Source organism: Muntiacus reevesi, chromosome 4, assembly GCF_963930625.1.
Source record: "Muntiacus reevesi chromosome 4, mMunRee1.1, whole genome shotgun sequence".
In the NCBI taxonomy this organism is placed as follows: Eukaryota; Metazoa; Chordata; class Mammalia; order Artiodactyla; family Cervidae; genus Muntiacus; species Muntiacus reevesi.
Genome location: NC_089252.1, coordinates 117,287,292 through 117,313,770, shown reverse-complemented (window position 1 = coordinate 117,313,770; position 26,479 = coordinate 117,287,292). Strand labels below are relative to the sequence as shown.

Sequence of the window (26,479 nt, the reverse complement as noted above, 5' to 3'; positions counted from 1 at the left end):
TGAGAAATCTTTGTTCCTTTGTTTTTAAAAATTAATTAATTTTAATTTGAGGATAATTACTTTACAATATTGTGGTGGTTTTTGCCATCCATCAACATGAATCATTCACGGCTGCACATGTGTCCACCGGATCACCAGAGAAGTCCCAATGCCGGCACCTTTAAGTGTGAAATTTTGGCAACATTTTTAACTAGAAAAAAATGTTTTTAAGTTATCACATTCTTCTCTATGTCATGAGAAATTACTTTGAGAGAAAGTAATAATTACTGAAGAATTACTAGATGCTAGGTGCTGTTTCCATGTACCGTCGCAGTTGTCACAATAGCCTAGAAGGGAAGGTCTTCGTTTACGTTTATCACCCAAACAGTGTGATTAAATCTGGGATTCGGACCCAAATCTGCCCCATTTCAAAGCTAAAATAACTCTTAAAAGTGACTCGGCCATTCTGAGCAGCAAAGTCGCGCTCCCTGCATGTGCGCGCCATCCCCCGGTTACGAAGGACGGCTTCTGCGGGCTGCGCGTCTCACCGGTCCTTCCTCTCCCTTCGCCGCTGGTGCGGTTTCTTCACTTCCCGCTGCTGTCACGGCCCGTCCATGCAGGCGTGCAAATTCACCTGCAGGTTGCCCGCGTCGGCCGCTGTGCAGACGCACAGACCTCACTGGTACGCTCCCTGGGGCCAGGAGGCCACGTGTCTTTAGCACAGACTCCAGGTTTTGCAGAGTAAAGCTCCGATGCCCGTCACGGCCCGCTGCTGCCTCTGTTCGGGGTTTGCACCCGTGTTCTGGGCGCGCAGTCTGGCCTCTGTCACGTGAGGGCGACTGTTACAGAGCTGGAGCCACGGGGACTGGAAAACCTTGAAGCTAACTGCCGCAGGGAGAGAGGCAGTCACACGGGGCAATCTGGGCTCTCTGATCCACAGCCCTCACCTTCACCTCATTATGTTTGTATAAGTCTTCTGAGTTAATCCCATCTGTACAAAGACTCCCCAAGTGTCTTCTTTGCTGAAACAAAGTTCCTTCTACCCTGTAAATTATGAACACCCTATGATTTCCCTGGTGACTCAGACGGTAAAGCGTCTGCCCGCAATGCGGGAGACCCGGGTTCGATCCCTGGGTTGGGAGATCCCCTGGAGAAGGGAATGGCTACCCGCTCCAGTATTCTTGCCTGGAGAATCCCATGGACGGAGGAGCCTGGTGGGCTGCAGTCTGTGGGGTCGCAAAGAGTCAGACACAAGTGAGTGATCCCACTTTATGATTTCCAGCAAGTTGGTTCACTTCTCTGAGTCTGTTTTCTTCATTCATAAAACAAGGCACTTAAGGGAGATGAACACTGCTGTGTGTTCAGTTGCCCAATAAATAGCAGAGATGGTGATTATTATCACTTGAAATAAGTAGGGGGGGGGAGGGCTCCCTCGGCGGTCCACCGGTTAAGGCTTCTCACTTCCCATGCAGGGGGCGTGGGTCTGGTCCCTGGTCAGGGAACTAACATCCATGTGCCTCACAGTGCAACCAGAAACAAACCAAACAAAACAACAGCAAAATACGTGTGTGTGTCAGTGCGTTAGTCGCCCAGTCGTGTCTGACTCTTTGTGGCCCCTTGGACTGCAGCCCACCAGGCTCCTCTGTCCATGGGATTCTCCAGGCAAGAATCCTGGAGCGGGTTGCTATTTCCCTCTCCAGGGATCTTCCCCACCCCGGGATTGAACCCAGGTCTCCTGCATTGCAGGCGGGTTCTTCACCACTGAGCCAACGATGCCCGTATTAAAAACTCCTGGTATTTAAAACGAGCTGATTTCCATGCTTTTTCCTGAGAGCTCCCTCGGGCAGCCCGTTCTCAGGAAGAGCAGGGCAGAGGGGCTGTGTCTTCACGGAACCCTTTGAAATTCTCTGGGAGGAGCCCTGTGGGAGGCTGCTGCTTGAGGCCATGCATTTTAAGATGCTTTTTTTTTTTTTTTAAGAAAACTCTTTTGTCATTTGTACTGTGAGAGCTCATTATAAGACACAATTAAGCTACTTTAATCCAAAATATGGCTTAATCCTCTAAAGAAAAGTTGTGAGTGTGCACTGTCATTTCAGAAGCAAGCATACTGTATTCAAAAGTGTAATTGTAATCCTCTAAAAAAGTTGTCAGTCCAATAATTTTAGGTTAAGATATCCTATTGCTAGGAGAAAATGTTCTTAATTCCTTGTTTTCAGGCTTTCAATCCTACTTTTATGAAGAATAAAGTAGGAAAGAAATTACATGAAGACTCCTTTGTAAAGTTGTTTTTTTTTAATGTGGACCACTTTTAAAGTCTTTGCTGAATGTGACACAGTCTGCCTCTGTTTTACGTTCTGGTTTTTTGGCTGCGAGGCATGTTGGATCCTAGCCCCCCACTGCTGTTCAGTCACTGTGTCCCACCCTGTGGCCCCGTGGACTGCAGCTCGCCAGGCCTCCCTGTCCTTCACCATCTCCCAGAGCTGGCTCAAACTCACGTCCTTTGAGTTGATGATGCCATCCAACTGTCTCATCCTCTGGTGTCCCCTTCTCCTTCCGCCCTCAATCTTTCCCAGCATCAGGGTCTTTTCCAATGAGTCGGCTTTTCCCATCAGGTGGCCAAAGTATTGAAGCTTCAGCTTCAGTCTTTCCAGTGAATATTCAGGGTTGATTACCTTTAGGATGGACTGGTTGGATCTCTTTGCAGTCCAAGGGACTCTCAAGCGTCTTCTCAAACACCACCGTTCAAAAGCATCAATTCTTCGGCGCTCAGCCTTCTTTATGGTCCAACTCTCACATCCATACATGACCACTGGAAAAACCACAGCTTTGACTATACGAACCTTTGTCAGCAGAATAACGTCTCTGCTTTTTAATATGCTGTCTAGGTTGGTCATGGCTTTTCTTCCGAGGAGCAAGCGTCTTTTCATTTCACGGCTGCAGTCACCATCTGCAGTGATTTTTGAGGCCAAGAAAATAAAATCTGTCACTGTTCCCACTTTTTACCCTTATACTTCCATGAAGTGGTGGGACCGGATGCCATGGTCTTAGTTCCGCGACCAGGGATCAAACCTGCGCCCCCTGCATTGGAAGGTGACGTCTTAACTCCTGGACAGAACTCCTCTGTACACTCTTATTAGTAAAGCTTTGAGAAAAATAAACCCTCCCGGGCTCCACCTCATTAAACCCAACTCATGACGCTTGTTATAAATCACTGATGGATGCGGTACCAGAGGCTTTCTTTCTCTGAAAAAAGTTTTTGTGAAATTCAGATTTCGTAGTATCAGTTACACCTTTGAATGCAGTATTCTTTCTTCTGAGATGACAGTGCACACTCATAAATATACTTGGGGTTTTCCTCAAGTGTTTTTAAAAAGCCAAATTGGATTCCAGAGTCCCTTTAACTTGATGGGTCAGGCGAAGTCAAATATAGAAAGTGAGCCACGAGATCTATTTGTGGAAAATGCTGAGACCTGTCCCGGGCCGGCCCCGGCGGCCACTCGGCCGTGTCCCTGCCTGCCCCGCCGCGGGCCCTGGGGGTCACCCCTGAACAGGCCTCCCTTCTGCAGCTGGGTTCCTCTCTTCCCTCTGCTTTTGAGCCTCTGCGTCTAGACTGGTGCATCCTCAGGGTCTGCAGGACGCCGCCCCTCGAGGGGGTTTGTGTGAATCGGGGGCGCTGCTCTCAGCGGGACTCTGGCCAGGCTCCCCGGACACCCAGGGGCAGAGACCTGCCCTGCTCATCCGTCGTGTCCGTTCTGACGGCCAGCCCGGCTGTTCACGTGACCGGCGCTCGCAAACATCAGTTGATGGAACTGACCTTTCTCTCCTCCTCCTCCATCAGGGCAAAAAGACTCAAACAGCATCAGAGTTCCAGGCGTTGTAGGGAATGTTGCAAAGCACAGATTTTTCACTTCCCTGTCCAGGGAGCCAGCTAACACCAGGTCTCCCCACGTGGCCATGGGGTCGTTTTCATAGGGTGATGGCACCCCTTGAGGGGCTAGTTACACAGAAGGTTCCAGTTGTTGCAGTAAATGCGTGTCAGTGAGCAGTCCAAGGTGAATTACATTATGAGAGGACCAAGGCTCATCATCGTGCTGATTTTGCCTTTTTATGTCTTTTGATAAAATTTGAAGCAGTATTTTTTTTAAATGTTTTCCAAAGTAAGCTTAAAAATTTTTTTTTAATTTATTTTTACTTTGTAATTTTTTTTTGCTGCAGCAATCGGCATGTGAAATCTTAGCTTCTGCACCAGGGTTTGAACCTGTACCCCCTGCATTGGAAGCACAGAGTCTTAACCTTCTAGACCCCCAGGGAAGTCCCCTTGAAGCAGTTTTTAAAAAAATATAAGCTTGTCTCACGTCACCCAGGCTATTGATTAAAATGGCAGAATCCTGGCCCCGACCTGTGGCGAATTCTGGGCTATCAGGTCTGAAGTGGGGCCTGGGGTCTGCTCTGTGAGAAGCACAGAGTACCAGGCGACTCTGGTACGGATGCCTGCAGGACTGCATGTGGCAAAGCTCAGATGCTGGGTGAGGAAGGGAAGAGGGGACGCCGTGTTCACGGAGGCTGTTTTTTTAACATGCTCACAGCATTGACTAAGCTTCTGATGCGTGAGCCGCCCGGCTGGTTTTTAGGCGAGAGCAGAGGTGAAGGGGCAGGGGTCCCCCGGACAGCGCGTGTCCCAGGAACACGGGCCGGCACTGCCCAGAGCCCCCGTGTCTGCAGGCCTCAGGGCGGGCTGGGGTGCTCTGATCTCGTCCCGAGAGTCTTCTGGGCCTAGAGATAGCTTCTTAGGCGTCTTACGCTCATGGACAAGGAAAGAAGGTGCTTTTCCAACGGCCACAGAAGTTCAGTGGGGCGTCCCAGTGCCCGCTTTATTCTGAGAGCAGACTTGAGTTTGGAGACACAGCAGCTGAAGTGGCCTTGAACCAGACAGAATGGCTCGCCGTGTTTTTGCGGTCAGTACCCGTGAGAGGTCTTTCCAGGGAACCCTGTGAAGGGTTTTCGCCTTGATTACCTGGCCCCCTCGCTGGGGAACCCAGGATCAAGGGCTCCCAGAGGCCAGAGCCTGCCTGGGGTTCTCACGGGCGAGCTGCAGTCGCGGGGCCGCAGAGAGTCCACGTGACTGAGCCTCCCAGCTTAGCGCTCATCGCTCCCGTCACTGACATCCTAAGGCCACAGAGTCGGCGGACCCACATCTCAGCGTGGCGGCTGGTGGGGATGTGTGCTCTGCCCGATCGATGTGTAACGGTAATGCCGTATTATAATGGCTTCATATTTGCCTTCCATTTCCCAAGACTGAGCTTTATGTACAAAAAAAACATAAAACACACACACACACAAAGAGCTTAAACTTGTTCTCTAGCACCTAGTAGAGACATGAAGTAAATACCCAAAATATACATATGAATTGCTTAAAAGTAACTGGAGTGCCTTCCCTGGTGGCCCAGAGGTGAAGAGTCTGCCTGCCGGTGCAGGAGACACAGCTCTGATCCCCGGCCTGGGAAGACCCCACAGGCCTGGGAGCAACTAAGCTTGGAGCCAGAACTGCTGAAGCTCACACACCCCGGAGCCTGCGCTTCACAACAGGAGAAGACACCGAAGTGAGAAATCACAACTAGAGAAAACCTGCCCTGCAACTAAGACCAGCACAGCCAGAAATAAACACATAAACTAAGACCAGCACAGCCAAAAGTAAATACATAAAATTATATATATAAAAAACACTAGCTAGAAGTTCACAGCGATTTTGATGTTGAAAGCAGAGAATGTCAGAAGCTGCTACGCTGTGAAAGCCCCGGGTGGACAGGGATGAGACCGTTACCGAGAACAGATGAGAAATGTCTGGCGGACGCTGTCCGGGTCTCTGACTATGTTTGCCGAGGAGCTAAGGATGCAGCCAAAACCTTGAGCAAGTGCACTTTCTACGCTTTGCTATCATGAAAAGAGATAAATTGCTCAAAGCCACACCCAAAGCAAGAATTCGTTCAGCAAAGCAGATCTAGGTGTGTTTTCACGCGGCCTGGTGTCCAGACCGATCAAACCTGGGCCCCAGCTATAAGAGTGCTAGAGTCCTAACCACTGGGCCCCCAGGGAATCCCCGAGATCTTTTCTCTACAGTAATTATTCACCACACACTATCAAGCCCCCTTTAGAAGAAGCTCAGGGAGCAGAATGGTGCATACTCTGCCTTCACACATTGCATCTTGTGTCTATGTTTGCAAGCTGTGGAGTGCATCTGATCAATGCGTCTTTGCTTGGTCGCCAGACAGAATTATCGGTACAAACTCAGCCTGTGTCCTGTTACGTTATGTCCAGCCTGAGTTAGGGGGGGTCAGTGACTCTTTAGGCAGGCAGACCCGGGGGCAAAGCTGAGCCCAACAGCAGACAGAAACAAGGTCCATACCTGCGCTGGGAGTCCTATATCCATAAGCAGATCCTGTCTACAGTCTGACAGGGAGTGAGTGTTCAGCTGTTTGCACTTAGGGCTTGACCAGCTCTGGAAAGCTAGTCATCACTCTGTGTTTTGACAGAAGAGTAGAAGAAGAAAATGGTACCCGCGACGTGGGTGAGGGGCTGGACCACACACACCCTCAGCAAAGCTTTGTTTCTCAGCTGTCTGCCCCAGTGAGGAGCGTGGGGTGCACGGACGTGAACGAGGCATCCTTCTGCCGTCCAGGGGCCTGCAGCCTAGGAAGACACACAGGAGCAGCGTCCTCATGGGAACCTTGATCTCTATTCAGAGAGCAACAGGCGCCCAAAGGAGGGGATGGCCGCTTGCAGACACACAACGCCTTTCTTTGGGGTGATGGCTGAGCTGAGCCTTGAAGTAGGGATTTGTCCTCCTGGGGAGGAGAGACCCGTCCAGGCGGAGGCCAGCCTCCACAGCGGCCTCAAGGGGAACCACCTCAGTGTTCGGGGCCCAGGCTGAGCCAGCCTGGAGCACAGGGTGCTGGGAACAGGGCGGCCAGGAAGACAGGCAGGGAGGGGAGGACTGGGCAGAGGGGTGGCTGAAAGCCAGGCACGCCTTCGGGAGATGGACAGACCCGAGACATCTGGGGGCGCCTGTCTGAGGGTGGCAAGGTGGCAGGAGGGCAGTTCCAAGGTTCTGATCTCTGCAGGCGCTCCTTCACCCCCCTGCGGGCTCGGCACTGGACCTGCTAGGACCTGCAGGACGAGCTGGGGAGGACGGCCAGGGAAGAAAGGAGGCAGAGATGGGTCAGAGTCTGGAGGAACAGAGGTGAGGCGCGCTGAAGTCCATGGAGGCCCAGGACTGGGCCGGAGGGAAGCCCTGCGGTTGTCCGGAATCAGCCACAGACAAGACTGCAGCTTCTCTGATGCCCGGGACTTGGAGCCAGAACTTCTCTCAACCGCCTGTATTCCCACTCGGCAACTGTCAGACATTTCACGCCCTTGAGTTTCCCTCCAAAATCAAGCAGAGTCAAGCGCTAACCAAGGGAACTCGGTTTTCCCTTTCAGCTCTTTTGATTTTTCCTGGTCATCTGTTTTGAAAAGCATGCAGAATGGAGGCCCGTGGTTGTTTTCTTTGCAAGAAAAGCTGGTGACGGACGGGCAGGGGTCAGCGGGTGAACAGGACGCCGCACAGACGGAGCGACACCGCCCGGGGGTGAGCGGACGCTCCTGGGCGCGGCCGGGGAGTTTGTGAAGGCAGCTGACCCTGCCTCTCACCCTGTGCTGGAGGGCTTTTTTCTTTTTCTGAAAACACCCATTAGAGCCCTGCGTTAACTAACAGGGGATGAGAAGTGAGGTCGTGTCTGCGAGGGGCTCAGGCTTCACATCTGGAACTCCTAAATGAGAGCAGAACAAAAGCAGAGCTCTTCCCTGGCGGCTCAGTGGCAAAGAATCCGTCTGCCAGTCGGGGGGGCGGGGTGCGGACACAGGATTGATTCCTGACCCGGGAAGATGCCATGAGCCACGGGGCAACTAAGCCCGCAGGCCACAGCCACTGAAGCCCGCACACCCTAGAGCTGTGCCCTGAGCCAAGAGACGCCACCGCAATGAGAAGCCCGTGGGCACCACTGGAGAAAAGCCCTGCACGGCAACGAAGACCCAGCACAGCCATGAATAAATAAATACGATTGAAAAGGGAGCGCAGACGGCCTGGGTAGAGTGACACCGCCCCGGGCACTGCAGTCTCAGGAAGGGACCGTGCCCCACGCTGAGTCAGAGCAGCCCCTCCGCCCGACCCGCGGCGGCCTCACTCCTGGACGCCCCCACCCCCCAACAGGATCCTCCAGCCTGTCTCCCGTGGGGCCACGTGACAGCTCCCACCCCCGAAACGCTTGGCCTGGTGCACCGTGTCAGGGAGCCTGCCTCCCTGCCCGGAGGTTCAGCTTATCGCTCAGCCCTTCAGCCTCCCATCGCCGCCATCCAGCCTCGGAGGAAGCAAGATTCGCCCCTTCAGTCAGTAAGCCCTTAATCACAGACATGCAGATAGTTGAGAGCAAGCAAACCGAAGACTTCAATGGCTCCTGTGAACGCTGGCTTACTAACAGCGTCTGGAACACGGAGGAGGAGGGATGACCATCCCCCCGCCTGGCTACGTGCTGGCCGCTTGCTCACACGGGTGCGTGGGAAGAAATCAAACTCCTATCCTACTGGTGATACTTGGGTTTGCGACACATGTCTGCTCCTCCTCACCACTCTCCTCCGTCACCTATAGGTTAATCTTTGCAACGCTTTACGAAACTGAAATTATCACCCAAAACTTACAGATGAGAAAATTGAGGCTTAGAGAAATTATATTGCCTAAAGCTGTTTGGTGGCTTAGGCAGTAAACAATCTGTCTGCCATGCGGGAGACCTGGGTTCCGTCCCTGGGTGGGGAAGCTCCCCTGGAGGAGGGCATGACAACCCACTCCAGGATGCTTGCCTGGAGAATCCCATGGACGGAGGAGCCTGGCGGGCTGCGGTCCACGGGGGTCGCAGAGAGTCGGACACGACCGAGCAACCAAGGCTTTCACTTTCATTTTCTGTTTTCAAAAGCCCAGATTTTTTCCACGGCCCAGGGGAGCCGGCAGCAGTGAATGTATTTATTAAAGCTTGCCGAGGGACTTCCTTGGAGGCCTGGAGGCTGACTCCGAGCTCCCAATGCAGGAGATATGGGTTCAATGCTTGATCCGGGAACATGGTCTCACATGCTACACCTGAGACCTAAAACAACCAAATAAATAAATAAATACCTTTTTAAAAAGAAAAAAGAAAAGAGCTTGTTCAGCCATGGAAGCAACTCTGGGAGCTTGTCAGACTCCAGAGTCACCCCTCCTCTGGGACCGAGCCCCGAGCGGGGCAGAATAAGCCTCCCGATGGCAGCCTGCAGGGCAGGGACACAGGAGCAACCCCGCGCCGCGGCCCAGGCCACGTGGACAGCAGGTCCTAGCGGAAGTCAGGGAGGACCATGCCTTGCCGTCCCCAGCCCCTGGCCAGGCTCTGTGTGGCGGGACATTGCAGCTCCGCACAGGGAAAGGCCACGATGGCCAAACGCACGAGGGGCAGGCCTTCATCTTGGCAGAAATAAAGGCGGGGAGAGAGGCACCCCCTTCTGTAACTGACCCCGTCCCGGCCCACCCCAGCCCAGAAGAACTGAGGTGTGTACATTGCGCCGGGGGTCCGCTGACGTAGGACTCACAAAGAGAGCTTCTGGGCGCCTGCTTCTGACCTCAGGAAGTCAGGCTCTGGTGGCACAGAAGTGAGAGATCCGGGGCGGCTCATTGACATTCTAAGGACGCTCTGATCCCATTGCAGGGTCAAGAGGCTTCTCTCGGAGTGCCGGCGCCGACTTATTAATAAAGACCACGCTTTCGTGGGACGGTTTATCTAATCAGCCTCCACTTTCAGGTTAAGTTCGTTAAGTCGCTGGCACTAGAGGGCCACCGAGAGCATGCCTGGTGGTGGAATTACATCCAGGGGAGACGGGGGGTGGGGGGGGGGGTGCGTTCGGGGGCCGACGGTCAGAAACAAAGGCAGAGCCCGCGTTGCCCGAGTGGAGCCTGTTAACTCTCTGCCAGCTTAGCAGAAGGCACAGTTACGTAAAAGGGCTGAGCGGCACCATTAAAGGCACTTAGCGATGGGGGGAGGAAAGTGACAAGCGACTAATTATCCCAGCGGCCTCCAGCATAAGCCCCCTGCTTCTTGCACGTGATCCTGGGGGAGCTCCCCTGATGGGCTTTATGTGAACTTCTGATCACATCCAGGGCACGGGCTGCTGGCTGTGCCAGGCTAATGGCCACCGGCTTGCATGCCCTCTGCACGCCTCCATTGACCGGTCGTCCCCAGTGCTCGTATTAACAACAGAAGCCAGCCCCGTCACCGCTCTCCCCATCTCAGGGAGCAGGGAACTAGGTGGTCTCATTCTTACCTGATGGGTGGTTCCAGGGTCAGCGGCTATGGACAAAGGCTCTTCCTTAAGGCCGTCCTGCCCCCCAGACAGAGACTCCCCGATCTGTTGGACGAAGCAGCCTCTGGCCACCCCAGCGCCAGGGGGGACGTGGGTCTGTGAGCGTCAGACAGCGCAGTTGACTGAGGCCCGCGTGGCCCCTCCTTGGAAGCGCAGCCACTCAGACTTGGCATGGTAATGGGCTAAATTATTTATCCAGGCGGAAAAGAGAGAAAGCGCTAAGAGCTTCCTATGTTTACAGCCTTCATCCCTGGATATGTCCTCAGACCGGAAACGGGCCGGGCTCCATCAGCAAAAGGGGGGAGAAAAGGCTTCCTCCCACACTCTCCTCCATAGTGTCTATTCTGGGTGGGCCCGACCCGGGTGAGAGCAGCCATCCCTCAGTCCTCTCCCATCACTCAGGGCCGAGTGTCACGCATGTAACACGAGGACAGCTGTGAGAGCTGGCCCATAAACAAGGCTGAGCGCCCGAGAACCGATGCTTTCACACTGTGGTGTTGGAGAAGACTCCTGAGCGTCCCTTGGACTGCGAGGAGATCCAACCAGTCCATCCTAAAGGACATCAGTCCTGGGTGTTCATTGGACGGACTGACGTTGAAGTTGAAACTCCAGTACTTTGGCCACCTGATGTGAAGAGCTGACTAATTGGAAAAGACCCTGATGCTGGGAGGGATTGCGGGCAGGAGGAGAAGGGGACGACAGAGGATGAGATGGCTGGATGGCGTCACCGACTCGATGGACACGAGTTTGAGTAAACTCCGGGAGTTGGTGATGGACAGGGAGGCCTGGCGTGCTGCAATTCATGGGGTCGCCAAGAGTCAGACACGACTGAGCGACTGAACAGCAACAGAGGAAGGAAGACTGAAAACCGCCCGGCGGCGGATGGAAGGGTCACCGGCAGCACACGCATGGGCGCGGGGTTAAACGACAGAAGGAACGCCACGAGGCGTCCTGGTATTAGTCCCTAAGAGACACGACACGCTGGGCAAAGCCTGGGAGAGCCGAGAGGTCTCAGCGCTGGCCTCGCTGTTGCTGTAAACACCAGAGCCGAGCCCCACCCACACCCCGCTGCCGTGACCCTTCCCCGACCCTCCGGGGTGGCCGAGGCTGGCACCGTCCCGACTCTGGCGGGCCGTGCAGAGCAGGTTGTCCGACCGGGTCTGCGTGCAGTGGGGTCACCGATGAGACGACTGCCTTCCGCTCCAGGGCTTCACCTGCTTCCCAGGAGCCGCGCTTCAGACAAGGAGAGACAGCCCCGACGTTTACAGCCTTTCGTGGTAGGCAAGCTCCTGTTTCTTATTACGGTGGACTGGAAGTCCTTATGCCATCACCGCCCAGGTGGAGGGCGGGACTTAGAGCCATAATTAAGTACATGGCGTTTCTGTTAACTTGTTGCAGTCTCTGGACTTCGAGCGTAAGCGTGTCTCCTGAAAGGTGCCTGTCACGACGTCTGCTCTCTGTTATTTGTCCATGTGGCTTTCTGCCCCGTTAACTTCCTAACGGCAGGAAACGGGCCTCACTCTTTTCTCCGCTCATCATGAGCATGCTGCCGGCTGTGTAACAGGCCGTCAGAGAGCGCCTGCTGAATGAACGGGCATTTGGGTTTGGGGCCTCCCTTTGAACCCTAAAGCTAAAATTTACTAAAGGCTGGCCTGCCCTCGGGGGGAAGATTCCTGCCCCCTGAGAAGAGAGGGAGCGGGGACCCGGTGGTTAGGCCTCTGCCCTCGCATTGCACCGGGGACAGGTTTGACGCTTCATCAGGCAGGTGAGATCCCGCAAGCTAGTAGTCAGTGCCGCCAGAAATAAATAAAAGCAGGAGGCGAGGGGGACATGGGCTGCGACAATGGGAGGGGGAAGGACGTTTGCTCGAGAGCCGGGTCCCTGGAATCCTAACGACCACAGGACGGCAGATGGACGGTGGAACTGGGTCACCCTCACACTCAGACCGCAAAGTCCTCCTCTCAAGGGAGGCCCTGAGACAGCCAGTGCGCTTGCATTACCAGACGTAAAGTAGGTAGCCCACGGGAGTTTGCTGTAAGTCTCAGGAAACTCAGGGGCTCCATATCAGGCTGGAGGGGTGAGATGGCGGGGGAGACGGGAGGGAGGTTCAAAAGGGAGGGGACGTGTGTATATGGGTGGCTGATTCAGCGTGAGGTTTGACAGAAAACAGCAAAATTCTGCAAAGCAATTGTCCTTCAATTAAAATAATTAATAATTAATTTAAAACAAGAAAGGAAGCATCCCGGGAGAAGCACCAGGTGCCCGAGAACGCCCAGCCGTGAGCCTGGGGTGAGGGCCGGGTGGGGCAGGGCATGCCCGCGGGGACGGCCCACCCCGGTCACTCTGTCGCGTGTCCCCCTCCGCAGGTGGGATCGGCTGCGTCGGCCGGGACAAGGGCCAGGTCCGGAAGTGCCTGGATGCGGTGGAGATCTACAACCCAGACGGGGACTTCTGGAGAGAGGGGCCCCCCATGCCCACGCCGCTGCTCTCTCTGCGCTCCAACTCCACCAGCGCAGGCGCCGTGGATGGGAAGCTCTACGTCTGCGGGGGCTTCCACGGAGCAGGTACCCACTGGGCTGGAAATGCCGCCACACCGCCCTTAACCGGCCCAACCGACCATCCCTGGGGGGGTGGGCTGAAAGGCTGCTGCTGAGCCGTGAAAGACGCTGGAATTTTTGGCCTCCAGAGGAGGGAAATTCAATCCAGGGCCAGTGACGCAGCTTGATCGCTCAGAGCTTTTGTATGATAGCTTTATTAAAGTATAAAAGAGATAGAGAAAGCTTCTGACGCAGACATCAGACGGGGGCAGAAAGAGTGCCCCCCTGCTAGTCTTTGGCCAGATAGATGTTATATAGCTACCAGCAGGCTGCTAATTAGAGAAAGGTGAGGTCTCAAAACTCAGAGAGAGGCACCAGGCCCCTCCCCCACAACATGCATTTTGAGATAAGCTTGGTACCCGGTGAGTCATCCCGGGCCATCAAACGATTGACATGAATCTTAAAGAAAGGCAGATTCCCAAGCAAATATACAGTTTCATTAACATAGATTAGGAGAACAATGTATGAATGAAACATACTGGTTTGTCAAGTCGGTTCTGAGTCTTAGGCGGAACTGCCTTGAAGACAGAGTCTAGGGTAAACGCATAGCACGTTAACATAGCTCAAGACAAAAGCATCCATGAGAAAACCGCGTCTAGCTCAAGGTCTGAGCAAATGGGAAAGTTAAGTTCAGGTGGAGCCAGGCGTCGTCATGGCAACACAGAATGTTAAGAGAAGCCTCTTGTTAAATTTGTGTAGAGAAGGGGAAAAATCTTGACCCTTATAGTTTGTTTCCTCCTGCCGCTTAAGAGAGAGAGAAAAAATGTCTGACACTTGCTGCCTATTCCTCCGTTTGGAGACCCCCGGCCTTCCTGCCTCTTACCCTCTCAGGAGGCTGACTCAAAGTCGGTGACCTCGAGCGACCTGCCAACCTCTGACCTCGGGTCTTCACACCCTCGGGGTGGGGCTGCTCCCTCCTCGGTGGGTGGCAGGAATGCGTCTGGCACATGGCGGACACGCGATGAGAAGGAGTTGAACACGAGGAGAGGAGGAATGGGCGGGGAGGCTGATGTCCGACCGCATAACTCACACGCGTGAGGAGCACACGGGAGCGGGAGGAACCGAGGCGCTGGCGCCATCCACGCCTTTATCGTCTTTATAAAGATCCTGTCCTCCGCAACTCCTATTCCTGCACCGCTGCCACTCGAGATGGATTGCTTGAAAGCAGTTCTAAGAGAATACGTGATCCATGCATTCATCACCAAAGTCAGGTTCCATAAATCTAACTGCTTCCGTTGCTGCCATCTGCGGTATGGATTTATAATTTTTAATGCAACAGGGAGAATCTTAAATATGCGTAAATCTAATAAGCGGCTGTCTCCAAAGTTTGATTAGTTGCCCTGGTAACTAAGGTGGAAAGCACTTACACTAAAACGACCAGACGTTTCATTCTGACCTCCCTAATGGACGCTGGAGGCCAGGACCGGTCCAGGAAGAACACGCCTCTGGAGCACTTACAGCTTTGGATGCATGCCAGATAAAAGTGGCACAGCCCTGCAGAAAGCCAAGCCCGGGACACGCCTGCCTTCCTGTTGAAAGCACATAGACATGTTTAAGTTAAGGAATAAAGTTTTCATTAGGAACTAAGAGGCTTTGGAGCTATGTGAACCCGATACAATGAGTGTGCCTTATTAGGCTCCTGATTCGAACAAATCTTCTGCAGAAAGATATTTTTTCAGATACTCTGGGGAACTTGAACGTGGACTGGAGTGTGAGATGTGTTATGCCCGATGTCCGAATCCCCGAGCGGGAAGAAAAAAAGGCTTCTAAGACAATGCAACTCGCAAAAAAGGGAAGTTTATTACTGACTCGAGCCAGGGCCTTCTGCCTCACCCATCACAGTGGTGCAGGGTCAGAAAAAGCCCCGAGCCCAAGCTGTTAGCAAATTTATAAGATATGCATAAGCAATTAGTAGCTGGCTTAAGCGGACTGGTTACATGTTTGCAAAGCAATTCTATTGGTACAGACTTTCGCGGGCTTTTTCAAACCTGGGCGTTCGCGGGCTTTTCAGTTTTCCCTTTGTCTCTTACTGGGCGCATATTGATTGGCTGGCTCCAGGTTACCTGATGGGGGTAGGGAATCTTACCATTTCGGGGGAAGCTAAAACTTAATCCAGGCTGCCTGTCATGGTATTAACCCTGGCAGCCTCACAAGATGGACTGGAGTGTTAATAGCATCTCATGCAAGATGGTGTTGAGGAGCTGGTAGTTCTGTTCGGTCGTGATAATGTGTGTTGTGGGGCTCTCCTGGTGGTTCAGACAGTAAAGAGTCTGCCCACAGTGCGGGAGACCCGAGTTGGGTCCCCAGGAGGCGGGCATGGCAACCCACTCCAGTATTCTTGCCTGGGAAATCCATGAACAGAGAATCCTGGTGGGATATAGTCGGGTTCGCCAAGAGTTGGACACAACCAAGGGACTAACACTTTCACTTTTTTCCCTGTAGTTTTACATGAGAGAGGAAGGAAAAGAAGAAACGTCATGAATGATTAGAGACTGTATAGAAGTTTTAGAGATGAAAATGACATGCCGTCTGAAATCTGTGTTGCTCTACCCTAGCAAATTTTATTTAATCGAATGAGGGCTGGGTGCTGGGGGTGGCAGGAATAGATTTCACAGCCTTGGTGAAGTGCTGGTCATGTTTACAGCCGGGTAACGGCTCCAGGGGCTTTACTTACTACTTTCTTATTTTCATTTTGGCCACGTGGATTGCGGGATCTTAGTTCCCTCACCAGGAATCAAACCTGGGCCCCTGGTGGTGAGAGCACTGAACTCTAACCACTGGACTGCCAAAAGCCTTATTTACTAGTTTTTGTATGCTTGAAAGTCCCCGTAATAAGAAGCCTCAATTTTCCTCTATTTGTTCTTCATAGAATTTTCCAAAATGTATTTTTAATGGCTGTAATAGCTTTTATTAGTATACTTTGGACACCTGATGCGAAGAGCTGACTCATTGGAAAAGACCCTGATGCTGGGAAAGATTGAAGGCAGGAGGAGAAGGGGACGACAGAAGATGAGATGGGTGGATGGCATCACCGGCTCGATGGACGTGAGTTTGAGCAAGCTCGGGGAGTTGGTGATGGACAGGGAGGCCTGGCGTGCTGCGGTCCATGGGGTCTCAGAGTCAGACAAGACTTATCGGCTGAACAACAAAATCTCTTTTATGTTAAACATCAGACGGTCACATAAAGGTGGCATCTGTCACAGCAGCAAGAACCCTGGCCGGGCAAGGAGTTCTTGTCGGGATCCTCACTGGAGCCACGAGTGTAAGGAGGCGTGGGAGGGAGCAGAGAGAGCCAGGCGCCCCATCTCCACCCCCCACCCCCGCCTTCAGGGCTCCCTCCAGCAGTGAGCTCAGCGCTAACCGGGCAACAGGAAGAGGAAGAGGAAACCACAGAAGCCCTGCTGGCCACGGCCCTGCCCTCTGTCCTCTGACTGCGGGCTTCCTCTGCACCCGAAGAGATGGGCAGACGAGGCACAGGGCAGCCTGGGGACCTCCGGAGCAGTGACTGGTAACCAGTGTCTAAGGATCCAGAAGATACACTGCTTCATCTCGTTCCGTGTCTTATCTTCCTTTGTATCATACTGAGTTAGAGAATTGATATCCTGTTTTTCAAGACTGTCTGAGCCAACCTCTTCTCCTGGAACAGTAATGGACTAATAATGCTTCCAGCCAGAGGGAAATGGATTTACCACACAAGCTCTCAAAGTCCATTTTAATTATTTGCTTCGAAGACAGTAGACTGTCCGAGACTGGCGGAGTGAGTTGCCACAGGGGTTTATGGAAAACAGAACAAGTGCATTAATACAGTTGCATGCTCATGATGAACTGGGGATCTCAGGATCGGGCCTGAAAACAAGCACTGAATTTTCTCTTCTTATGCAACACAAGCCTACACGTCCCACTTATTTACTCAGAAAACCACAGTCAGGAAATGTCTCTGGCTTCTTCGGTGGCTCAGTGGTACAGAAGCCGCCTGCCTTGCAGGAGACCCGGACAGAGAAGAGTGGCAGGCTGCAGTCTGCGGGCCGCAGGGGTCAGACTTGACTGAGCAGCTGGGCTCAGCTCGATGGACCCCAAAGCGCATAATAAACACAGCGATACGGTTTTGGATAGAATGGTGGGTGGAACACCTCTGTTTTCCCCACACTCCCTGAGAAGGACAGTACGAGGAACGGACACAGTCAGACGAGGAGGAGGGGACGGCGGACAGCAGCGACACCGCGCGGGAAGCGCAGAGGCTGGGCGAGTGGCCGCCCCGGCGGGAGCTCGGAGCTCACCTGGCAGCAGCAGGAAGCGCAGACCACAGACCCCGGGAGGGACCAGCGGCTGCAGGAGGGGAGAGGGTGACGCTGAACACACGGGGACAGAGGCAGGAAGGGGACCCCAACTCCTGCCCTCCCACACCGAGAGAAAGCCCCTCCTGCACCCCAGCAAAGACAGAAGCCGAGGACGGGGCAGGGGGTGGGGGAGGTGATCGGTGATAAAAACAGGGAGCTTAAGAGAACAGCTACATCCCGAACCTCGAGAGCACCAGCTTTCTTCCTTCTCTGGCTCCCAGATGTGGGCCATACCTCTAGGCAGGAGACTGGACGATTCTCCCCTGGGGATCGGCCAGCACCCCCCGCCCCAGAAAGGAAAAGCAAACTCACCCCCTAAAGAACCTCACAGAAAAGGCTCCGTGGCGTCCCTCTGTTACAGGTGAGCAAACAGCTGGGAACGATCGGACCTCTGCGGAAAGTGTGTACATAGCAGGGAGAAATCAAAACACAGAGACGAAGAAACAGGCTGCAGGAGACAGGCTATGCCAGGAGGGGACGCGTCCTTGGAGAGAAGGGAGAGAACGTGCGTCGGTGCCACAGGGTTCCTGGAGGTTGAGAACACAATAGGAAAGAAATCCAGAGCAGAAAGCCTGGGGTGCAGGGTGGAAGGGACACCTCAGCAACGAGAGACAGAAAGAGTACGTCTGCGACGCCCAGCATGTGAATAACAGGCGTTTCAGCAAAAAAAAAAAAAAAAAAAGGAAGAGAAACAGCGATTGGACGAAACACCCCTGCTGTGAATGAGGAGAGTTTCCTCGAACTGAAGTCCCCGCAGAAAGGAATCGGCCACCCCAGCAGAGCGGGAGAAAACTGACGTGAAGTGAAGCACGTCCACGCAACGACACGGGACACGGGGACGCAGGAGGGTCCTGAGAGTCCCGGAGAGAAAGGGCTCGCCTCGGAGAAAGGGTTGGGAATCAGAGGAGCCACGTTTAGGAAACAGGACGCTGGGAGCCAGAAGAAAGGGGGGCCAGTGCCTTCAAACGCCTATCGGACAGCCGCCTCCCTGCGCCGCCGCCGTCCCTGCCGAACCGCCAGATGGGGGGCGCGTTTTCAGATGTGAGACACGCTGTGTCTCCCAAAACCTGTCTCCCCCGTTCCCTTTCGTTGGGTTTTCCTTCACCAAAAACATCATCCAAGCCAAGTAAGAGTAGGAAGTGGGGGTCCGTTGGCTAAGACTCCGAGCTCCCAGTGCAGGGGGCGCAGGTCCGATCCCTTGTCCGGGAACTAGACCCTGCAAGCTACAGTGAGACTGAGGATCCTACGGGCCGCACACAGCTAAGACCCAGCGCAGCCAAACCAATACACAGAAATAAATATTTTTTAAAGAAGCATAGCTGGGGGCCGGGAGACAGTTAAACACTGCAGGGGCGGCCAGTCGCGCGTACTGGCCATTATAAGAGCTCCCGGGTGCTGAGCTTGGGGCTCCCCTCCTCCAGAGCCGCCCGCTGGCTGCTCAGGTGCCACGGGCGCGCTCCGTGCTGCCGTGGGCTGGGGGCTCCAGTTACTGGCAGCTTTAATATGCGGGTGCACGGGGTCCTCCCTCCAGACCCAGGCGTTTCGGGCCATCTGCGGTATCCTGGAGCTGCAGCAGGCTCACCGGCAGATTCTCAGACTCCTCAGAGCTCTCGCCCGGAGTCCGGGACTCACAGGGTAAAAGACAGACTCACCACCTCTGTCGTCCACCTCCAGCGCGGACCGAGGAAGCCAAGGTTACATTTCAGAAGGATCAGCGCTCATGACACCAACGCTTCACAAACTCACGGGATACAGGAGAGGGGGGAACATTTCCAGCTCTTCTGGTGAGGCCAGTATCTCCCAGATACCAAAACTGGACAGACATGGCAAGAAAGCTACAGGCCAGTATCCCTGAATGAATACGGATGCCAAAGTTCTCAGTAGAAGCCGGCAAGCTGAGTGCAGCAGTGTGGAGAAAGTTACTTATGCCCCACAACCAAGCAGGGTTCACCCAGGCCCGAGAAGTTGGTTCACGAGATTAATCAACGCGGCATACTATCCGTATATCTGCAGAACAAAGGACAAAATCAGGTCGATCATCTCAGTAGATGCAGAAAAAGAATTGGACAAAATCCAACACCTTCCGCGGCATAAACGCCCAAAACGGGGACAGAAGTGGACTTGCACAACCCAATAAAGGGGTCTGTGAAAACCCACGGGTAGCACCAGACTTACTGCCAGACTAACCGCTCTCCCCCAAGATCAGTAACAAGACAAGATGCCCCCCGCCCGCCCCGCCACTTCTACTCAACATTGTACTAATCAGGGCAGTCAGGAAAGAAAATAATAATAAAAGGCATCCAGATTGGCGAGGAATAGGTAACTGCCTAGGACATGACATTTTATTCGGAAAACCTGAAGGGACCCACCAGAAAAGCTCCGAGAGGGACTTCGCCGGCGCTCCCTCGCTTGGGACTCACCTCGTGGAGCAGGAGATGCGGGTCCAGCCCCTGGTCGTCGGGGAACTAAGATGCCACACGCAACGGGGCAACTTGAGCCCGCACGCCACCACTACGCAGAAGCCAGCCTGCCGCAGAGAGGGTCCGGGCGCTGCAGCTGCGAACAGATGCGGGAAAACAGACAAACGTTCACAGAAGAGAAACGCCACCCGAGCTAACACGAGCTCATCAAGGCTGCGGGGCACCAGACGGATGCACAGAAGTCAGCCGTGTCTCCACTTGCTCACAGCGACTGCTCCAAAACTAACGTGGGGAGAGCAGCCCCAGGACGGCCCTGGGGCCAGCGGCTCAGGCTCTGCGCTCGGGCCGGGTCAGGGAGCTCAGTTCCACACGCCGCAACTAAAGGTCCCGAGTGCTGCAACTAAGCACGGCCAAATAATTACTAAATAAATGGATTTTCAAAAAGAAAAAGTTCCATTTATAGTAGTGTCAGAAATACCAAGGGCCTTCTTTAGTGGCTCAGACGGTAGCGAATCTGCCTGCAGTACAGCAGACGAGGGTTGATCCCTGGGTTGGGACGATACCCTGGAGAGAAAGCTGAATGGCACCCACTCCAGTGTTCTTGCCTGGAAAGTCCCGTGGACAGATGAGCCTGGCGGGCTTCAGTCCCGGGGGTTGCAGAGTAACACACACACACACAATGTGACCCCCAAAACCGCAGGACTGGTACAGTGAAAACTGCACATCATTAAAGACATTGAAAACCCAAATAAACTGTAAGACATGGCACAGAAAAATTAGCAAACTGATCCTAAAGTTTACATGGAAATGCAAGAGACCCGGAACACTCAAAACAATCTTGTAAAAAGAACAAAGTTAGAAGACTCATACTTCCTAATTTCAAAACCTCCTTCACAGATATAATAATCAATGACTGTGTAGCAGGGATGCCATGATAGACATGGAGATCAATGGAATATATTTGAGAGTCCAGAAATGATACCTTATTTAATGGTCAGTTTATTTTCAATAAGACTGCTAGACAATTCAATGGGGAAAGGATCCCCCTTTTCAGCCAACGGTGCAGGAATAATTGGATATCCACGTGCAATGCTTGGGTATGCATTCACGTGCAAATGAATGAAGTTTAGACCTCACACAGGCACAAAAATGAACTCAAAATGGATCAAAAACGTAATCCCAAGAGGTAAAACTATACACTTTCAGAAGAAAACGTAGGTGTAAATCTTTGTGATCCTGAATTAGGCGATGGTTTCTTATATAAACTTAAAGCCCAACTAAGAAAAACACAGATACGTTGTACATCAAATTTTAACTTCCGGGCAATGTCAAGAGAATGAAAGTACAACCCCAAGGATGGGAGAAAACATCACACATCTAATAAGAAACTCGAATCTTGTGTCTATTAAAAGAAGTCTTACAAATTAATAATACAAAGAAAACTATTGGTAACACTCTTTAAAAAACTGCCGAAGGACCTGAATAGACATGCATCCAATGAATATAAAGAAATGGCCAAGGGGTCACATGACCAGCCACTAGGGAAATGCAAATCAAAACCAGAGTGAGACAGTCCTTTACGCCCACGAGGGTGACTGTGAGGAGGAGGAACAGACAACAGCAAGTGCTGACAGGACTGGAGAAGCTGGGCCCTCATCCACGGCTGGTGGGATTGTAGAGCGGAGCGGCTGCCGCGGAATCTGAAACCCGAGGTCTCTGGAGTCACATTGTGTGTGTGTTACTCATTGTAACACATGGACAGCAGCAGTTCCCCTCCGAAGCACATACACCAGAGAAATGAAAATATCTGTCCACACAAAAGCAGTACACGAGCGTTCAGAGCAGCGGTATTTCTAACAGGAAAAGTAGGAACAATCCAAGTATCTGTCAACTAATGAACGGATAAATAAAACACGGTCCATCCGTGCAATGGAATGTTACGTGTCGATAAAGGAATGAAGGCTGACACAGGTTACAGCATAAATGAACCTTGAAAACGTTGTGCTCGGGGAAAGACGGCAGTCACAGAAGACCCCAAATGAGTCCATTTATACAAAATGTCCAGAAAAGGCAAGTGTGTGGAGATGGGGTGTCAGGGGCGGGGCAAGTGTGAGCAGGAACTTAGTGCTGATGGGGACAGGGTTGCTTTCTGGGGGTGCCGAGAGTGTTCTCAAGCCAGATGGTGGTGGTGGTTGAGACAGTTCTGTGAATATACAAAAAACCACTGAACTGTTCACTTAGAAAAAGACAACAGCAATGTGAGAGTTGGACTATAAAGAAAGCTGAGGGCCAAAGAATCGATGCTTTTGAGCTGTGGTGTTGGAGAAGACTCTTGAGAATACCTTGGACTGCAAGGAGATCCAACCAGTCCATCCTGAAGGGTATCAGTCCTGGTGTTCATTGGAAGGACTGATGCTGAAGCTGAAACTCCAATCCTTTGGCCACCTCATGTGAAGAGTTGACTCATTGGAAAAGACCCTGATGCTGGGAAAGACTGAAGGCGGGAGGAGAAGGGGACGACAGAGGATGAGATGGTTGGGTGGCATCACCGACTCAATGGACATGAGTTTGAGTAAACTCCGGGAGTTGGTGATGGACAGGGAGGCCTGGCATGCTGCAGGCCATGGGGTCACAAAGAGTCGGACATGACTGAGCAACTCAACTGAACTGAACTGAATGTTTAAGAGCTAGAGAAAAATAAGAGATAACATATGAGGAAAAATTATTAGAATGACTGTAGGTTTCTCCAAGCAAAGAGACCGGAAGCCAATGGAGCGGAATTTAAGCACAGAAGACGCACACGAACGCACACAGTCGGCCATCTGAACTACAAATCCAGCACAAACACCCTCCAGAATTGAGGGCAAAATGACCATCACACTGTCTCAGGCGGGGGAAAGCTAAGAGAATGCATTGCCATCCGGCCTGCTTTAAAGAGACAGAAGGAAACTTCTCTAGACGAAGGGCAACGGTATCGCTGAGACGATGTACTGGAGGAGAAGGAGAAACAGGAAAACGGTGAAGACCCGGCTAAAGGTGATGGACGAGGTTTCCCGCTCTCGTTCTCGAGCACGTGGAGGGCAGCTGGCAGGAGAAAACAAGCGTTGTCTGATCGTGTCCTCAGGGTGGTCAGTGCCACACTGAGAGGCCGCCTCCTGAGGCGACAATTAAGTGGAAAGGGGTCGGTTGGCTGAGGGTCTAGATGCAGAGAGGGGAGCTCCCGCCTCCACCTACGGGATGAGGCATAAATGCAAACAGTCTGTTCAAAGATGCTGCAATCCTTAGAACAACTACTGAAAAATAGCTGTACAAAGAAGTATGCTTAATAAAACAAAATTAGAAAAAAAAAAAAGCATGCTTAAAGCTCAAGATAAATTAAACTGGGATATTTAAAATATTCAAGCAGTCCAGGGACTTCCCTGGTGGTCCAGTGGCTGAGAACCTGCTTTCCAGTGCAGGGGACGCGGGTTGGATCCCTGATCGGGAAACCAAGATCCCATATGCCTCAGAGCAGCTAAGCCCGTGAGCTGCAACTACTGAGCCCGCTGGTCTAGAGTCTGTGGTCCAAAAGAGGGTGACTAGACAAGCCCCCGTACCGCAACAGAGACGCAGGGAAGCAAAAAAGAGAGAGGGAGAGAGAAAGAAAAATCCAAGTAATCCCAAAACAGGAAGGGGACGCAGAGCAGAGCAGAAGTCCGCGCTCAGCAGCTCGGGAAGGTCCCCGGAGGAGGAGACAGCAGCCAGGGCTCTTGCCTGGAGAATCCCGTGGACAGAGGAGCCTGGCGGGCTACAGACGCTGGGGTCACAAAGGCTGGTCGTGACCACACACAAGGGTGAACCTGGGGGCCGTTGTGCTAAGCGGGACAGTCCAGACTGAAAAGTCATCCCCGTGTTGTCTGACTGAGACACGGACTCCAAAATAACCAAACTCACAGAGGCGGACAGTGGAGATGGGAGTGCTGGGGACTCGGTGGGCAGTGGGGAGGGGCAGGAGACGGGGAGATGCTGGCCGGAAGGTCCAGACCTCCAGCTCCAAGGTGAGGGCATTCTGGGATCTAAGGACTGGCTGGGGCCTGCAGCTGATGGTACTGGGAGCCCCTGGTGGTCCAGTGGTCAGGACTGGGCGCTTTCCCAGCTGCAGCCCAGGTTCAATCTCTGGTCAGGGAACTAAGATCCTACCGTTTGGCCGTTTGGCCAGGAAAAGAAGAAAGAAAACAACACTGTATTGTGTACCTGAGATTTGCTAAGTGTTCTGAACACACACAGAGGCACCATGTGGGGTGAGGGGTGTGTGAATAGCTTGACTGTGGGGCCATTCCACAGTGTGTGTACGACTCAGCCGTGCATGTCTGAATAACGCCTGAATGTGAGGCCTCGCAAGGCCTTGCTTAGTTCCTTAAATGTCAGGAGCGCTGCGTCTTCCGCAGTGCGATGTTCATGCTTGGTAGCTGACTTTTGGTGCACGCTGCCTTCCAGAGGAAGCTGTGTAATGGCGGCAATGACCTCTGCGTTCAGTGCCGTCCTTCTCTGTTCCTTTTCAGATCGCCACGAGGTTATCTGCAAGGAGATCCTGGAGCTGGACCCCTGGGAGAACCAGTGGAACGTCGTAGCCATTGATGTCCTCATGCACGACAGCTATGACGTCTGCCTGGTGGCCAGGATGAACCCCCGCGACCTCATCCCCCCGCCATCGGATCTGGTGGAGGAGGGCGGGGGGCGCTGAGGCCAGCGTCGCCGGGGGCCTCCCGTGGTGTCTGCGGAGGCGGCACTGAGCCTGGGGGGTCCACATGTGCATCCGTCACCAGGGACCCGTGCGTGTGCATGCGTAGTGGCCCCCAAGCAGAGCAGCGCGTGCTGGGCACTGCAGGGGATGTAGGGTATGCAGACAGGGGACACCGCCTTTGCAATGTCTTCCTTGAGGTCGGAGAATAAGGACGGAGCTGCCCGCTTCAGTCACAGTTGAGCAGCATCGGGAAACAGCCTTCTCCCAAAATATAATTTAGGAATGTTGTTTGAACAGCCCTTGGACACCCGTCTATTTCACTCATCATCTCTGCTTCTGGAAGCGCACTGCATCCAAAGAGTGCATTCTGCTCACCGTCCTTCACCAATTTCCCAAGGGCTTCACATGCACAAGACTCTTACTTAAGCAGGAATAGCCAGTGGATCCCCGCTAACTTCCCCAGGGGAGACCAGCGTAGACAGAGACCACTTTGGAGCAGAGCCACGTGACTGTGTGGTTGGTGTTCAGTCGCTCAGTCGTGTCCGACTCTTTTTGACCCCATGGACTGCGCACGCCAGGCCTCCCGTTCCATCACCAACTCCCAGAGCTTGCTCAGACTTATGTCCATCGAGTCAGTGATGCCATCCAACCATCTCATCCTCTGTCGTCCCCTTCTCCTGCCTTCAATCTTTCCAGCATCAGGGTCTTTTCCAAGGAGTCAGCTCTTCGCATCAGGTGGCCAAAGTATTGCAGCTTCAGCTTCAGCATCAGTCCTTCCAACGAATATTCACAGTCGATTTCCTTTAGGATGGACTGGTTGGATCTAGACGTGACTCTGAGCTCTGGGAGACAGCGGAGGATGGGGAGCCGGGCGCACTGCGGTCCACGGGGTCGCAGAGAGTGGGACCCGACTTAGAGAATGAGCAAGCTCCTCTTGTTGGACAGAGTTAGCGATCCGGCCTCAAATGCTTCCCTGTCCGCCCCGTTCTCAGCTGAGTTGAAGGCTGTCCCAGTGTGTGTTGGGGCGGAAGTGGGGGGACTCAGGAAACCTGGACGGTTGCTGGTTCTCTTCCGTGTGAGACAGGATGGCCTGGGGCTGGGCAGGGGCACAGGGTGGGGCTGGGGGAGTGATCTGGGCGCTGAAGCATCATCGTTCTCACTGACTGACTTTATAGCGAGCAACCGCTTTACAATGAATCATTAAATAGGATCTCACTGACAAAATGCTGCTCCCACTTTGTTTCTCCTGTGATTTAGGGCAGCTTTCATTTGAGGGGGGCGGTGCTAGGGCTCCCCAGGCGGGAATCAGAGTCAGGGAGGACCGTCTTCCGGGACATCGGGGGGGGGGGGGGGGGGGGGGCGGGTGGCCAAGGACAGGAGGTGGCCCCGTCCCCAGGCCAGTCGCAGCCCCAGAGGAGACGGGCCGATCACAGAAGGCCCCCGGCGAGCAGAGGGAGAGACAGGCGCTCTCCGGCCGAGGCCCCAGAGCTGCAGCGACTGCGGGCACCTGAGATGAGCGGCTGCTGCGGCCAGTGCCCCAGGGCGGGCGGGGGGCGCAGCCTGGACCCCCGGAGTCCGGGGACGAGGTCGCGGGGACAGGGACAGACAGGCCCCTCGCCCGCGGGGCCACCTCCGGTTGGCTCTAACAGGACCCGGGACTCAAAGGAGGGGGCTGGCACCACCCCCGAGGCGTCGGTGACTCGCTTCCTGGAGCGAGGTGACCCCAACTGCAGGGGCAGGGGGGCGGACGGGGGGCGGCCTGTGCCCAGGCCCGCTCGGGAAGGCGTGGCGGGCGGGGTCAGGGCAGGGGGCCGCCTCCGCGGGCTGTCCGGCCGTTCCCTCCCGCGTGCCCGCCGGCCCGCGCCCCCCGGGTCCTGGAGCCTCGCGCGGCGGGGCGGGCGGTCCGCGGAGCAGCTGCGCCCCCTGGCGGCGGCGCCGGGCAGCGTGCCCACCGCGAGCCCGAGCCGGGGCGCCAGGCAGGACTGGCCCCTCTCGGAGGGCGCGGGGCCG

At 53.8% G+C, this 26,479-nt stretch overlaps 1 protein-coding gene across 1 annotated transcript in view; it reads left to right on the top strand.

Annotated features, from left to right (window-relative positions):
- KBTBD12 (kelch repeat and BTB domain containing 12) overlaps nt 1-25,683 on the top strand; it is a 46,965-nt gene extending 21,282 nt beyond the window's left edge. Inside the window, exons 5-6 of the mRNA XM_065935451.1 lie at nt 12,759-12,956; nt 24,288-25,683. Coding sequence (XP_065791523.1) covers nt 12,759-12,956; nt 24,288-24,469 — 380 coding nt within the window. The 3' untranslated portion in view covers nt 24,470-25,683. The remainder of the gene's footprint in view (nt 1-12,758; nt 12,957-24,287) is intronic.
- The last annotated feature ends 796 nt before the right edge of the window (nt 25,684-26,479 follow it).